Genomic DNA, 14,163 nt, shown 5'->3' on the forward strand with positions numbered 1-14,163 from the left:
TTTTTAGTGGCAGGCCCTGGCAGTCTTGTTAGGATTGACCGCGGTTTGAGCGATACACATTACAGACAAATCCTGAACAAAAACCTCCTAGCCCTCTGCCAAAAGCCTCCAACTGCATCTGTCTTTCAACAGGACAAGGTAACAAAACCTATTATAACAGCAACACAGGAGTGGTTTACAATTAAGAAAGCAGGGGTAACTGAGCGGCCCAGTCAAAGTCCTGAACTTAATCCAATTGAAAATATTGGTGTTCAAAACCGGTCTGTAGAGCAGTCAGAGGTAGGTTAACTGATGACCAAGGGGGGTAAATACCATTTTTAAAACTGAAATATCACTTAAGGTTATTTAATTTTGACGATTATCTTTTTTGTTTCTGGGGGGTTGGTGGTATGGTAGTCCACACTTCAGTGATCATATTAGAAACTACAAGTGAAATATAGAACATAAGCAAAATTGAACATATTTGAAAAAGGCAATGTTCCATGGGAATACTTTGTTTTTACATCGACAATAACTAAGAAACCTTGTTGCACAGCTAGCAAAGAACCATGTTGGAAATATTTCCAAGCGGATAAAGGTGTACACATAAAACGGACTGTACATATCGTTATCCCTCTTTACACCACAACCCCTTTATAATGTCACCCTTACCTATTCTCTGCACAACAGTACATTAGTCCCATTACAGTTCACTGTCTTTATAACATCACCATCGCTAGATTTTGGGGGGGTATATTTACTAAACTGCGGGTTTGAAAAAGTGGATAAGTTACCTGTAGCAACCAATCAGATTCTAGCTTTCATTTATTTAGTGCATTCTACAAAATGACAGGTAGAATCCGATCGGTTGCTATAGGCAACATCTCCACTTTTTCAAACCCGCCGCTTAGTAAATCTAGCCCTCGGTCTGTAACTTAAGATGGCACTATACGAGGAGTCAGCAGTGTACATGTAGTTTCTCATATGTAGGAACTGTTAGATATACCCATATTTGTTAAAACATGTTTTTTTCAAACCGTATCAGCCTGAATTATAGACTGATAAAAAAAAACAAACAAAAAAAAATACATTTTTATAAAATGCAAAAAAAAAGCAGAGTGATTGACATGTACATAATGACAACTCTACTAGTGCGGAAGCAAAAATAAGTCTGGACAAAGACACACGTGTGGGGAAAGCCATCCCTTGGATATCTTTGATAATACGACTTTGTGCAACTTCTATTTACTTAATAGAAGAGCCTATTCAGGGCAGGCTATTCAGCTTTAAACAAACACCCCTGCATTGTGCAGCAAACTCAGTAATTACAGCTCATTAAGGCACACAGCGAAGCGGCACAGCCACAGAACGCCCGCTGTCCTTACTGCCGGGGAAAAAAAGAAAACATGAAACCAATTGTGACAAGGGGACCAAATGTTAGCCTCTTGCAATAGCAAGAGGTGAAAATGTAATTATTGGAGAAAAGATCTGTCCTGGCTTACAGATGAGTACATTGCACTAATAGGGTGATCATCATTTGAGGGTGGGGGGAACATTTCCATATTGGCTGTAATTATGACCTCTCCTGCTCAAAATATACCATACACTTTTATTTGCACGAATAGCAAATTAAAATTAATCTGTAGTTGCAAGTAATTACTGCACTTTACATCTTAAGCTCAGAAACATTATAGAATGAAGTCAAATGGGTTTTTGTGCCCCTCTCATTAATACAATCCTGTTACTAACCACTTAAGTAAAAATGATCAGCAAATGTAAATGTAAAATGTAAGTGTTTGAATCTATATAGTCATTATATTTGTTTGCTTTCATCAAGCTTGGTTCATTCATGATGCAACATGGGGTAATTATGTTAGGAAGTAGGATGTGGGGGGCAGCAAATCAAGGGCAATCAAGTTTGAAAATATTTATTGTTGCCATTGCCTGAATTATAAATTATATATGCAGTAAAGTTTGTACATAAAATATTTATTGTTATACTTTAGCCACTTGTCCATGTGGGACATGGCTATCACCTAACCCCTTAATCAATTATCACATAGGAATACTCCAGAAAATATTAATCATGACTCATTAAAACTAGGGGGGGGGGTGGCTTAACACCTTATCCCCAGATCTGTTTCCAAAACGCATCCAGTCCTCCCCTTAACCATGTCACCACGTAGTATACCTCATCCTCCATCTCTCCCTCTCTTGCTTATTGCCCCCAGATAACCTTACATTGGCTCAAGCCCATGTGTCAACTGGCTGTCTGCCCCTTTCCCTTTAGATGATTGCAAGCTCTAGTGAGCAGGGCCCTCTTCATTACTGTTATTACCTATAACTTTTGTTCACCAGCTTACACTGCCCACCTCCTCCTTGGGCTCTCTGCCCATTGACTCAAATCCTCCATTGTCTTTGCGCCTCTTACAGTGGCTTTAAACATATTAGTTGTGCCCACACTAATGGGCACAGGTTTCATCCTGCTCTGAATATACCCCTTACACCCCAGTAGCTGTGTTGAGAGTTGTAGTGTTATTTGTGTACTGTATTGTACTATTATACCTTTGGTACTTTCTTGTTGTTTGCCTTTTGTATGGCGCTGCAGACCTCGTGCAGAGCCCTATAAAGACTAATAATAAAAATAATAATAATAATAAAAAATGGCAACCAAAACAAATCAGATCAGTATTCACGGATACTTCAAAGGCACAGAGTTCTAGGGCTAGATTTAATAAGCTGCGGGTTTGAAAAAGTGGGGATGTTGCCTATAGCAACCAATCAGATTATAGCTGTCATTTATTTAGTACTTTCTACAAAATGACAGCTAGAATCTGATTGGTTGCTATAGGCAACATCCCCACTATTTCAAACCCGCAGCTTAGTAAATCTAACCCCTAGAGTGAACCATTCTGCACAATATTATACATAAAAACAAATGATCATACAAAGGTCCAGCATACTTGGTAGAATCAGAAGATTCTACACGCCACAGATTCTGGAGAATGACTATAAAGTAAACATTTTGTGCAGTAGTTAATACACTACAAACTTGCAGAAACATACGCTTCAGAGAATAAGAGCTCCTTCACAGCTAACTGCTTTTTCAGCACTTTTCATTGTGCCAACATTCGCATGGCAAGCACAGAAAATATAGAGTAGGAAAAGTATGCACTAAAAATTTAAAACTCTGCATTTGAAGTTTTAGAATACAGCACAATCAATTTCTCATGTGTTCACTATCAGTAAAATAGATTAGTAAAATTGTGACGTGAAAAAAGGACATAGAAAACGCATTAAAAACATCAGTAACGCACCAGTTAGTTTACAGGCATTTCCCCCTCATTTTTACCCCATTGTGCAGTAGCCATTAAAGAAAAACGCCAGCAAATCAATTTGCAGTATGTTCTCATAAACCACAACCCTGCTTTAACATATCACGCCCCCTGATGGTGGCGAAAAATATTGCATAAAAATAAAATTAAATGATTTATCATTAAACATTGTAATTAGGGACATAGGCAAAATATCTAAGACTAAATATGGAAATGCCAGACTTGTGGTGCTACACTGTTGATAATCAAAAGTTACTTGGTTGGAATTAACTTGACATAGGTAACTGCAGGACCAGTAGTTCTTCAATTGTTCCTAAATATATTATAACTACGGTATATTGAAAGTCCCAAAAATGTTGTCATGACATTTTCAGTATGTGTCCGTGCAAATCAATATTATCATTCCTGCTGCAGAATTCGTGCAGGGTTTAACAGTAATTAAATACAGATTCTTCTAAACTGTCCAAATGCAAAACTCAACAATATCACCATCATGTCTTTTCTGGGATTCTAAACACTAGTCCTATGAGTCAATCCCTCTTACTTCTATCTTTGTAATGTAGAATCACATTAGCCATTAAACCAAACTTTAAAATACAGTTGCTTAATACAGATGCTTATTACAAACATGTATGCCAATTGGTATTTTATATTGACTGAAATTAATTCTGCAAAATTAGCCTTTGCTGGCACTGGGAGATGAAGAACTCAATGTGACACAGATACTATGGAACCATTTTTTACAGCCAATTTGCCTGTGACACAAAGTAGTAGTTAAACCAGTTTTAAGGTTAAAAAAAAAAAATCGGGAGATATGAACACACAGCACAATGATGTGGACCATCTCAGAGAAAGGAACACTTGCTTTACTGGCCACAGGAACGGATTGCTGACCACTTCGTGCACATAGTCACCTCACACAGCACCTGTGGAATTAGTGGCGCTATATAAATAGATGGTGATGATGATGATGATGATGGCCTTATACCTACACATTACCACTACCTGTGACCAGGCTTGCTCCACACAGAAACACAAGTTTTCAAACACAAATCACCAACGCTTCTCTCTCTTATACACCTGGACACAAAAGTATACCGTCCTCCCCCCACTATGGATTAATAGTACTATTGGGACTGTAAGTTGTGATAGTTTTGCAATTATTACATAGATATTACTCATAGTTGCCTACTCTCCCGGAATGTCCGCGAGACTCCCGAATTTTTGCGAGTTCTCCCGGACTCCGAGAAAGCAGGCAAACATCCCGGATCCAGCCATCTCCGTTGTTGAAGTGGGTGGAGGTGTGGCTAACTGCATCATCAAGGCCCCGGCCTTGTTGCGATTAACCAAAATTATCTAAGATTGACAAAGGGTGTGGCCTAACGGCGCACCACGTGTGGCCACGCCCCCTCCCGGACAGCTGCCTTCAAAAATAGGCAAGTATGATATTAATGGAGTGTGCAGCAACATGGAGGGAAGTTTATGTCTGTGCATAGGTGACACAACAAAGTTACATGTAGCTATAATGTCAGTCTGTAAGCAATGGAGTTGGTAAGGTACAGTGCTGTGTTTGAATGGAGCATGTATTGTTTGTGATGTATGAAAAATGGTGTCACTTGTGTTTGTGATTGTATGTTATATGAATGGCGTTATATGCATTGACATAACTGTGTGTACTAAATGGCAATAAAAGATTAATATGGAGGTTTGTGTGTGATATATCTGCCACACACACACGGTAACCGTAATTCTGACACACACACACAAACAATACTTATACATAGTTATCAAACTGACAATGAGTAGAATGTATTGTATTAACATCTATGCTAATAGAGTGAACAAAACTTACTGATGTTGTATACCATTCTTACTACACTGTTTTATATGTGTGTAAGATTGTTATAATTATAATACAAAATATTTTAAATGAAGCTACATCTTAAGTGCAGTCTTTCGTGATAAGAAGCACAAGCTTATGAAATAAATATTGCTCTTGCAAAATTAGAGCAGAAAATAAATTGTATTTCTTGGGTTAAACCGGAAACTACCTTTGCAAGGAGTTTATTAATGATATCAGTCATACATACGTTATTAAATGGTCATTAGCACATTTACCTCCCCATTGGACCCTCCGTGCTACAGAGAGCAATGAAACACACAGTTTATACCCCTTTACAAAATAACCACAAATTATCTTTTTCTCCTATACAAGTATTTATTGGGCAGTAATCTATATGTGAGTAAGAAACTGAAACGGCTCTTTGGACTCATCTATCTATACTGCAAATTCACTAATCAGCTACCGCTGAAGTAACTTTGGTTATCAGATCATGCTGGTAAATGTAGCTCAGCATCATCTGTGTTTTACAAGACAACAAAAACATACGCTAATCATAAAGGCAATTATATAATATTTTATATACACAGTATAAACATTTATAAATAAAAAGGGTCATCTACATTAAACAAATGTAGCATTTAGTAACTTCTGTGCTCTTTCTAAAATATGTTTTTAAAATCCAGGCAATGAGGCTGCAGTTTAAACAAGTCTAAATCCCATGGATGAATTGAGTCCCATATGGAGGATTCAATTTATTTGCTGATCCAAGAGATGAAATGATTTGTGTACGACTTCCCGCTGTCAAACCTTCAACTGGTGCCATGATTGCTAATAGAATTGCTGTTTTTACCATTGGGGGACCTGGCTTGAAGCCCTCTTCTATTTTTTGGTGTGAAAAATCTTAAATTATGAATATAAAACTTTATTTTGGCACTCAATATTTTTGCTGGCTTCACGGTGAGGCAAAAAAAAAAAAACCCCATAAGCACTGAAAAATGTTCAAACTAGTTACACTTTTCTTCAAAATATTTTTCTGTACTAGAACTAGGAGTTGCTGTAAGCGTAATACTACTGATGAAGAATCATAAAACAATACGTTTTGGACTTAACAGTACTGACAAATGTTCACGTCAGATGCTTAACGTCATATCATTTAAGACTATAAGTCGTGAACCATTGATGCTGCTGCTGTTGTTACATAACCATTCATTCTGTATTCTGCTTTCAGATGTTAACCATTTGCATTATTTTAAGCATTCCATTTAAGATTCCACATTTTAGTTCATTCCTTTATTTTCTCCAAGTCCATGTGCATTTGTTTTACTCATTCTGGGGAATTAACACGGTTACAAATACTTGTATCATCTACAAAAAGACATAAATAGCATCTCTTGTAAACGTCAAATATTATCTCTGTCTACATTAAACAAAACAGGACACAGGACCGATGTGAGCCTACATCTTTGGTTGCAATACTATGGGTCCGAAGCCTGTTTGCATAGTGTAAAAGATTACATTTTTACTGCACATGCTTATTAAAAAAAAAGCCTACACTTCCATCCATATGCAAATTTATATTTGTGCCTGCTTACACCTGGAGAAACAGGAGAGGGGAGGGAGGGGGTATGGAAACACAGACCAAGTAAAGTAAGGCCGTGTTAGCATAAATGCAAACTGAGGCCGGTCCACTTCTGATTGGCTAACTGGAGCCGAGAGTGCTTTCTGATTGTGCCTATATTATATAATTTTGTGGGCGCATATATATATATATATATATATATATATATATATATATATATATATATATATATATATATATATATATATATATATATAATTTTTTTTTCCTATTTTTTTTTAATTCTTTATTTGTAGATTTTGTCACATAGTAGACAGGTAAACAACTGTAGCCCAAGAGGGCAACACCAAGTTACATTGTGAGTTGGGGGCAACACAGTGGCTAAGTGGTTAGCACTTCTGCCTTGCAGCACTGGGATCATGAGTTTAATTCCCGACTATGGCCTTATCTGTCAGGAGTTTGTATGTTCTCCCCGTGTTTGCGTGGGTTTCCTCCCACACTCCAAAACCATACTGGTAGGTTAATTGGCTGCTAACAAATTGACCCTAGTCTGTGTCTCTGTCTGTGTGTGTGTGTGTGTGTGTGTGTGTTAAGGAATTTAGATTGTAAGCCCCAATGGGGCAGGGACTGATGTGAGAGAGTTCTCTGTACAGCGCTGCGGAATTAGTGGCGCTATATAAATAAATGGTGATGATGATGATGAATTGGATAACAGAGTAAAAAGAACAAGTTCCCTTGGGGCGGTTATAAAACAAACAGAAGAACTTTGCAAAAATATAACAATGAGGAACCTTAAAGGGATGCTGGGAAATGTGGCGTTGTATGCAATAGTGAGGACGTGGGAAACAGTAGAGGGGAGGTGGTGGGGGGGTGTTTAAGACCAGGTCTGGGCTCCCCGGCGGTCAGAGGTCAACCCGAATAGAGCATTATGCGGCCAGCTCCTTAGACAGAGCTGTTCACAGGAATAGGGCTGAGATATTCTGGGTTTGATCAGGTGGTGGATTGGAACTGAAGGGACCATTATAGATGAACCAATCACCCCAAATTTGGGAGAATTTATGGGTTTTCTTTATAAAGGTACGCTGAAATTTTCTCCATGAATGCTAAATGCCAGATTTTATTGAGAAGTTGTTGCCGGGGGTAAGGGTTTGGACTTTTCCAGTGTTTTGCGATCAGACATCTGGCCGCATTGAGGATATGAACAGACAATTTCTCAGAGTGTATGGCATATTTTAAGATTACTTTTATGTTACTTTCATTCGTACCCGAAAAGGAAGATTATACCTGCTGCATTATAAAGAGACATTTTTTTAGATCAGGGTGCTCCTTACGTTTTTCCTGAGCACAGCTTGTCCCTCATACTGGAAACTGATGCCAAGGAAGGTAATACAAATAAAACAGTGAAGAAATATCACAGAAACGACAGAGAAAGAGGTCTAGGTCCCCCTCCTAAGGAGAAAGCACAGCTGTGGGTCTGCACAAGAAAGTGGAGATCATACACAGACACGTAATGGGTAGTCCATTAATTCCTTAAAGTTATTTCTCATCTCCATGGTGCCACAATTCCCAGTGTTTCCACGGATATCACTTGACCATAATTGAGTTTGTGCCTGATTCATTCCAACTAAGAAAGAGGATTTACAGATTTTTGTCAAGAATTAATATGGGAATCTTCCCTCGTGTGTGCTGTCCCCAAATCTTAAATATGCACAAAAGTTCAATTTCCAACAGAACTATGAAAGGCCACTGTATAGACATCAGAAGCTACTTCACATGGGAGTCATTATTTTTAGTAAATACCTTCAAAAGCCTTTATAGTGGACCTTACAAAGGAAAATCAACCCGGTTACTTGACAGAACTTAGAATGCAACATTTACATTTGGAAGACCAAAATATAAACCTGTATGACATTAAATTTGGGAACACCCGACCGACTCCCAAAAAAAACCAAAACATAATTTCATGACTTGAAACATATATCTTATGATAATCTTATAACCATGTAATGTTATACAAGGTTTATGAAATCACTAATATCCTAATAATTTGTATTTTGTACCTTTATTTCAGGTCACTATAGGCTGTAGTAGGATTTTAGTAACTATTGTGATATACAGTGGCTGGAAACTGGACTGTGTGTCCTCTCCTACTGAATGTAATGTCCCTTCTGGTCTGTCTATAGGAAGCAGGAGACATTATCGATGCTTTGGAAATTCCTATACCACCTTGGAAGAGCTGCAGAGGGTCACCAATTAGTACATTTGACTATGTATATATTGACTCTGATCTGTGTCAGTCTAAGCATGATCATGATGTTTATAAGAACATAATAATCCTGATGAGCTAAAATGACTTGGAATACAAGAGGTTTATATGGTTATATGAGGAGGTGACTGCACCTCAATGCTAAGACAGGGTGAAACCGAATGGACTTTTAAACCGGATACTTTGACACCATCAAGGATAATTGTGATTTAGCTGATCTTTTGATGAATTAAATTTTAAAACATTTTATTTTACAATTTTTAATATACCTTTTGCAATATGAGCACGTGCTATATGTTACACGTATACATATATGCATACTTATACATAAATACGCACAAATGCTTAGCTGCTGTCAAGGATCCAGGTAAACCAGTGCTGATATGCCAATGGGGTATTGTAGGGGACAGCGTTAAGTGTCTCTATGTGAAATTACAAGGGCACTGGTTAAAAAGTGCAGGTAGATTACCTTTGCTGCCTGTGTCCTAAAGTGACATGCAGGAAATAAAAATAGTCTCCATCATCAACTGGCCCACGTTTGCACACTCTTTTATATTACATACTTTTTCAACAACTAGAACCTCAATGAGAAGTGTGGTATATATGATTTGTGAACAGCTGAACTTAAAAAAGCACATTTCCCCATTAATTAACAAAATGACCAAGACTGTGTGATGTCTGTACTAACATATTGATGTAGTGATCCATATATGAGGAACACAAATGAAAAAATGACAGCTTTTATAAATGTTTCTATTACACTTTTGTGAGATGAAATCCTGCTGCTGGAGTGAAGATATTCAGCACATACCCTCAGTAACCGGCTGCAGCTTGGTGGAACGCTCTGAATCCGGGGAATGGAGAGGTTCTGGTTCTTTCAGGCATTCCAGCTGCAGAAAGGGATCGTAGTCTTCAGATGCCAGATCTGAGAGGCTCATGGGAAAGTACCGTGGGTTGCTGAAATGCTGAGAACCATAGACACAGTCATGCAAGACCTGTAGGAGGGAATATAAAGTAATGAAAAACTTATCAGACATGAAATGCGTATGCATGGTTAAGGGGGAACACATCCATGACAAGACGTTAGAAGCTAAAAATGGATCTGTATCAAAGTAAAATGAATTACAGTGTGGACCAAGAGAGACATATGGAGCATGTGTACTTATTGTAATTAATAAAGCAAATGGTAACTTTCTGACACCTCTTAAAACCCAAAAAGTCAGAATGATTGCAAGGCCCGGTTTTCACTGTCTGTATTCATACCGAAAATCAGCTGATGACAATATACATGAAGTGGACATTTAGTGGGTAGTAACTAACAGCGGGTTGCTTTGATATTTACCCTCAGAACAGTATTTTGGGTAGGAACAGATGCTTTTGCAAGTCCATTTTAACGCCAATGCACCCCACAGAAGGTGAGTGGAACTTTACTCTGAATAGCTCAATCCATAGTGACCGATTGGATTGAGATTCAGTGACTGGCGAGGCCACTGACATAAGTTGAATCCACTGTCCTGTTCCAGGAATGCATCTGATCAGCAACAGTGTTCATTCAAACACTGATCTATTCCACATCACAAGCCATCATCTCTTGATATTCCCTCTCCTCTCAACTTTTACGCTGACCACTATTCAAGTCACTGTAGCAATTTCTGTTACCTAGAAGACTGCAAGCCTATCACTAATATTCAGGCTTTTGCCACAAGCCCCTTCCTACAACAGACGGTTATAAGACAGATGCTGTCTTCCTCATAAGTAAAAATGTACAAATTTCGTATCAGCACCCAATTTATTTCAAGATTTTCACTTAAGTTTGCAATGTAAATTTCTTGACATATCATTTATTATTAGATGTCTTACCTACCCCCTTTTGAAGACTACCAAATACACCCACTTCTCAGCTGCCATATTAACTATAACTGGGCCTCACTACAGACACTGAATAATGCAAACAAGGAGCAGCAGCAGAGTTTACAATAAATGCTACACTAAAGTAAATGAAACCTTGTGGTTGCACTCTACCTTATATGCACAGTTCAACACAGAGTTCTCGCTCCCCTGGTTGTCACTCCCAGCATGCCGCACTGGCTTCAGTAACACTGAGAGGGGCAGTGCCATCATCCATTCCAGGAGGGAGAGCAGCAGAGACACCACCAACTGGAAGACCAACATTAAGATAATGTTATAACATGATACACTAACACATTATTAAGTATGCTTTCATCGCTGTTGCTCGGCAGAGGACACCAGGTTTTCAACCACTTGTTACAGACCCCTTATAGCACTATTCTATTGTCCAAGTTGGAACAACCACCCTCTTTAATAACAATCCCAGTGTACCACTTCCCTCATCTTGTATGGATCGGAGTATAGTGCATGTGGCAGCTGATTGGATAGAAGCTATCAAATTAGGCGACAATAATTTTTGCATTCCCGTTCATTGGCTGTCAACTTTAACTTAGCAAAATGAAGAAAGGAAGCTAACCAATCCCCTTTGAGCTCTGTCAATGTTAGTAAATACTTTTATTCAGAAAAATATATTTTTCTATGAAGAATCGTGTAAACTTCTACGTGTAAACATTATTAGAACAATAAAGCAAGGATATACTCAAAACATGGGAATATTTAACTATAAATGTATTTAGCTTCAAAAAAAAAATTTTGCATTAATCACAGATATGGAAGTTGCCTTCTGCCTCTCCGTACTCACCCGTTTATCTTGTTCATAGGATGAGGTCTCAGCAGTTGGCAATAAATGTGTCACAGTGGCTAGTAGGATCTGCCAGAGATAAGACAGACAGAGGACCTCAGGTTCAGCACTCACTATTTTTCTCATGATCTCTGGATTTCACAAGTTCAGAGTACAGAAGACCTGTGTTGGGTTTTAAGAAGAGGAAACAATAGGAACCTACCTCAATCATCTTCAGGGGATAGTCCGTGTGGTAAACCTGCAGCTGCTGGACGTAGTTACGGAGGACATTCAGCACACTACACGCTACTTGTGCAACCACTTTGTTGGGAAACTAAAACAAACAATGCAATAACTTTACTAAATATTAATACAATTTCCTGTGACTACATTCTATCTTCTTTTAGATGAGATACTTATCCTATTTTCAACCCATAGAAGAAAAGAAATGAGGGGAAAAAAACCACAAAAAAACAAAATACACACACACACAGGATGGATTCCTCCCGGAAACATTTAAAGCAAACGTTGAACAGAAGTGTGATCATCACAACAAAAGTCCAACCTCCTACCACTTAGTAATACCTCTTACATTAAGCTAAACTTTCTGATTTTTCTGCATAAAATACTGCTTGGTTTAGCCTCAATTATAACATATTATTAATGGCAGGTTAGGGGATATAATAGCCGTCTTTATTACATGTAGCTAAGATGTGTGTTCTAACTATTTATTATGCCTAAATAATATAGAGCATGCCTTAAAATTGCAATTGCAACATAGAGGAACAGAACAGACCCCTGTGGAGGAGGAGATCCCAGAGGAGGAGACCCAAAACCTCCAGCTCTAAACGGATGCAAAATGTAAGACTTTATGCGGAGTAGAAATGGCTCATGAGGGAGGTAGGATGCGAGGGACGGTGGGATGCGAAGGAAGGTGGGATGCGAGGGAAGGTGGGATGCGAGGGAAGGTGGGATGCGAGGGACGGTGGGATGCGAGGGACGGTGGGATGCGAGGGACGGTGGGATGCGAGGGACGGTGGGATGCGAGGGACGGTGGGATGCGAGGGACGGTGGGATGCAAGGGCACTATGACAGGAAGTAGCTATGACATGAGGGAGATATTCTAAGCACTCTGTTCATCCATAGCACATTTTTCAAACAATACAGTTGCTGGTATCTACCTCCAATTGAGTTATACCAACACAAAATTATTACAATTTCATGTACAACAATATTACTATGCTGGGTTTTTCTTTTTTAGGAATGCCAGAATGTATCATAGTTACATTTCATTTACTTTCCTTACTTTCAGGGAGACACAGATGACATTAAGTGCTTCCTTAATCTGTGGGTGATGCGTTTGGTTGACCAGCTCCTCACACATCCAGATTCCTAAACTGCACAGAGCTACACATCTGTAATAGAGACAAATAAACCATTATGTTTACATACAAAACAACCTTGCACTAGTAACTACACAAAACAACAGTTAAACCAAGGAATCCCGCATGCTCTAAATCATGTGTCAGCTTCCTTGGCATTCCAGGCTGTGTGTGTGTGAATGACTAATTTTGGCCATTCACACAGTAGTGGCCATAATTAGTCATTCACACAGTGCAAAACAGAAAAAAACTGCATAACATCAGCAGGGAACACAAGCAAGTATTCTCATCAATAAACATTCGACAGCCCACACTGATGTGGAAACCCATGATTTAAATAAACTGTTTGCCCAGGTATTCCCACTTATTCCACTGCCTACATACTGTCTTTTGGAAGAAAAAACCCCCCCATACAATTGTGGTATTTCTACCTTGCTGGCCCAGAAGGTTCTTCTCTGGCGGAGCTTAACACAGTTTTGATCGTTAGCTCCTAAAATGAAACAAAAAAAATGTGAACAAAGTGTTAGGTGACTTGGTATATATCTGTTAATATTTGTGGGGTATTACATATATTTTTTGTTTTGCCAATTGGCAAACATTATTTGTTAGTCTTTGTTTAGGTATTATCTTTTGTCAGTTTTAAAACTTTACTTGTGAGTTGTTTATTTTACATGATATTTTTATATGATAACGTATTCGTTATTATAATATAATGAATGCTTCCAAATCATATTGTTGGATTTTAAATATTAAATCATTCCAAAAAAGGATTCACAAATTCTCACCTTGACATCCGTGAACTGAGACATTACAATTTCAGAGCTGCTGGGAAGCAGGGCCGGGAGCTCCTGGTAGAGGTTATGGAAGCAGACGAGAGATCCTAGAAGCACCTGCGCTTCCACCCGTGGTGCCTGTCAAAGAACTAAGTGTCATTTAAAACTCTAAAAACAGTCTACAGTCACTCAAAATCCCCAAAGCGCCTACAGTAATGAGATATTATGCAAATGCATGTCCACTACTGAAAACTGAAATATAATTTTTCATTTACAAAAGGAGACATCCTTTTCAAGAGTAAATAAACCTCAAACTA

General features: G+C 38.5%; 1 protein-coding gene across 1 annotated transcript in view; it reads right to left on the minus strand.

Annotated features, from left to right (window-relative positions):
• Nucleotides 1-14,163, minus strand: part of RALGAPA1 (Ral GTPase activating protein catalytic subunit alpha 1) — a 121,114-nt gene that overhangs the window by 52,084 nt on the left and 54,867 nt on the right. Inside the window, exons 26-32 of the mRNA XM_075192955.1 lie at nucleotides 13,859-13,984; nucleotides 13,505-13,563; nucleotides 12,998-13,106; nucleotides 11,915-12,025; nucleotides 11,713-11,781; nucleotides 11,025-11,159; nucleotides 9,814-9,997 (exon numbers count right to left, since the gene is read on the minus strand). Of these exons, the coding sequence (XP_075049056.1) occupies nucleotides 9,814-9,997; nucleotides 11,025-11,159; nucleotides 11,713-11,781; nucleotides 11,915-12,025; nucleotides 12,998-13,106; nucleotides 13,505-13,563; nucleotides 13,859-13,984 (793 nt within the window). The remainder of the gene's footprint in view (nucleotides 1-9,813; nucleotides 9,998-11,024; nucleotides 11,160-11,712; nucleotides 11,782-11,914; nucleotides 12,026-12,997; nucleotides 13,107-13,504; nucleotides 13,564-13,858; nucleotides 13,985-14,163) is intronic.

The sequence above is a fragment of the Mixophyes fleayi genome, chromosome 12 (assembly GCF_038048845.1).
Source record: "Mixophyes fleayi isolate aMixFle1 chromosome 12, aMixFle1.hap1, whole genome shotgun sequence".
In the NCBI taxonomy this organism is placed as follows: domain Eukaryota; kingdom Metazoa; phylum Chordata; class Amphibia; order Anura; family Limnodynastidae; genus Mixophyes; species Mixophyes fleayi.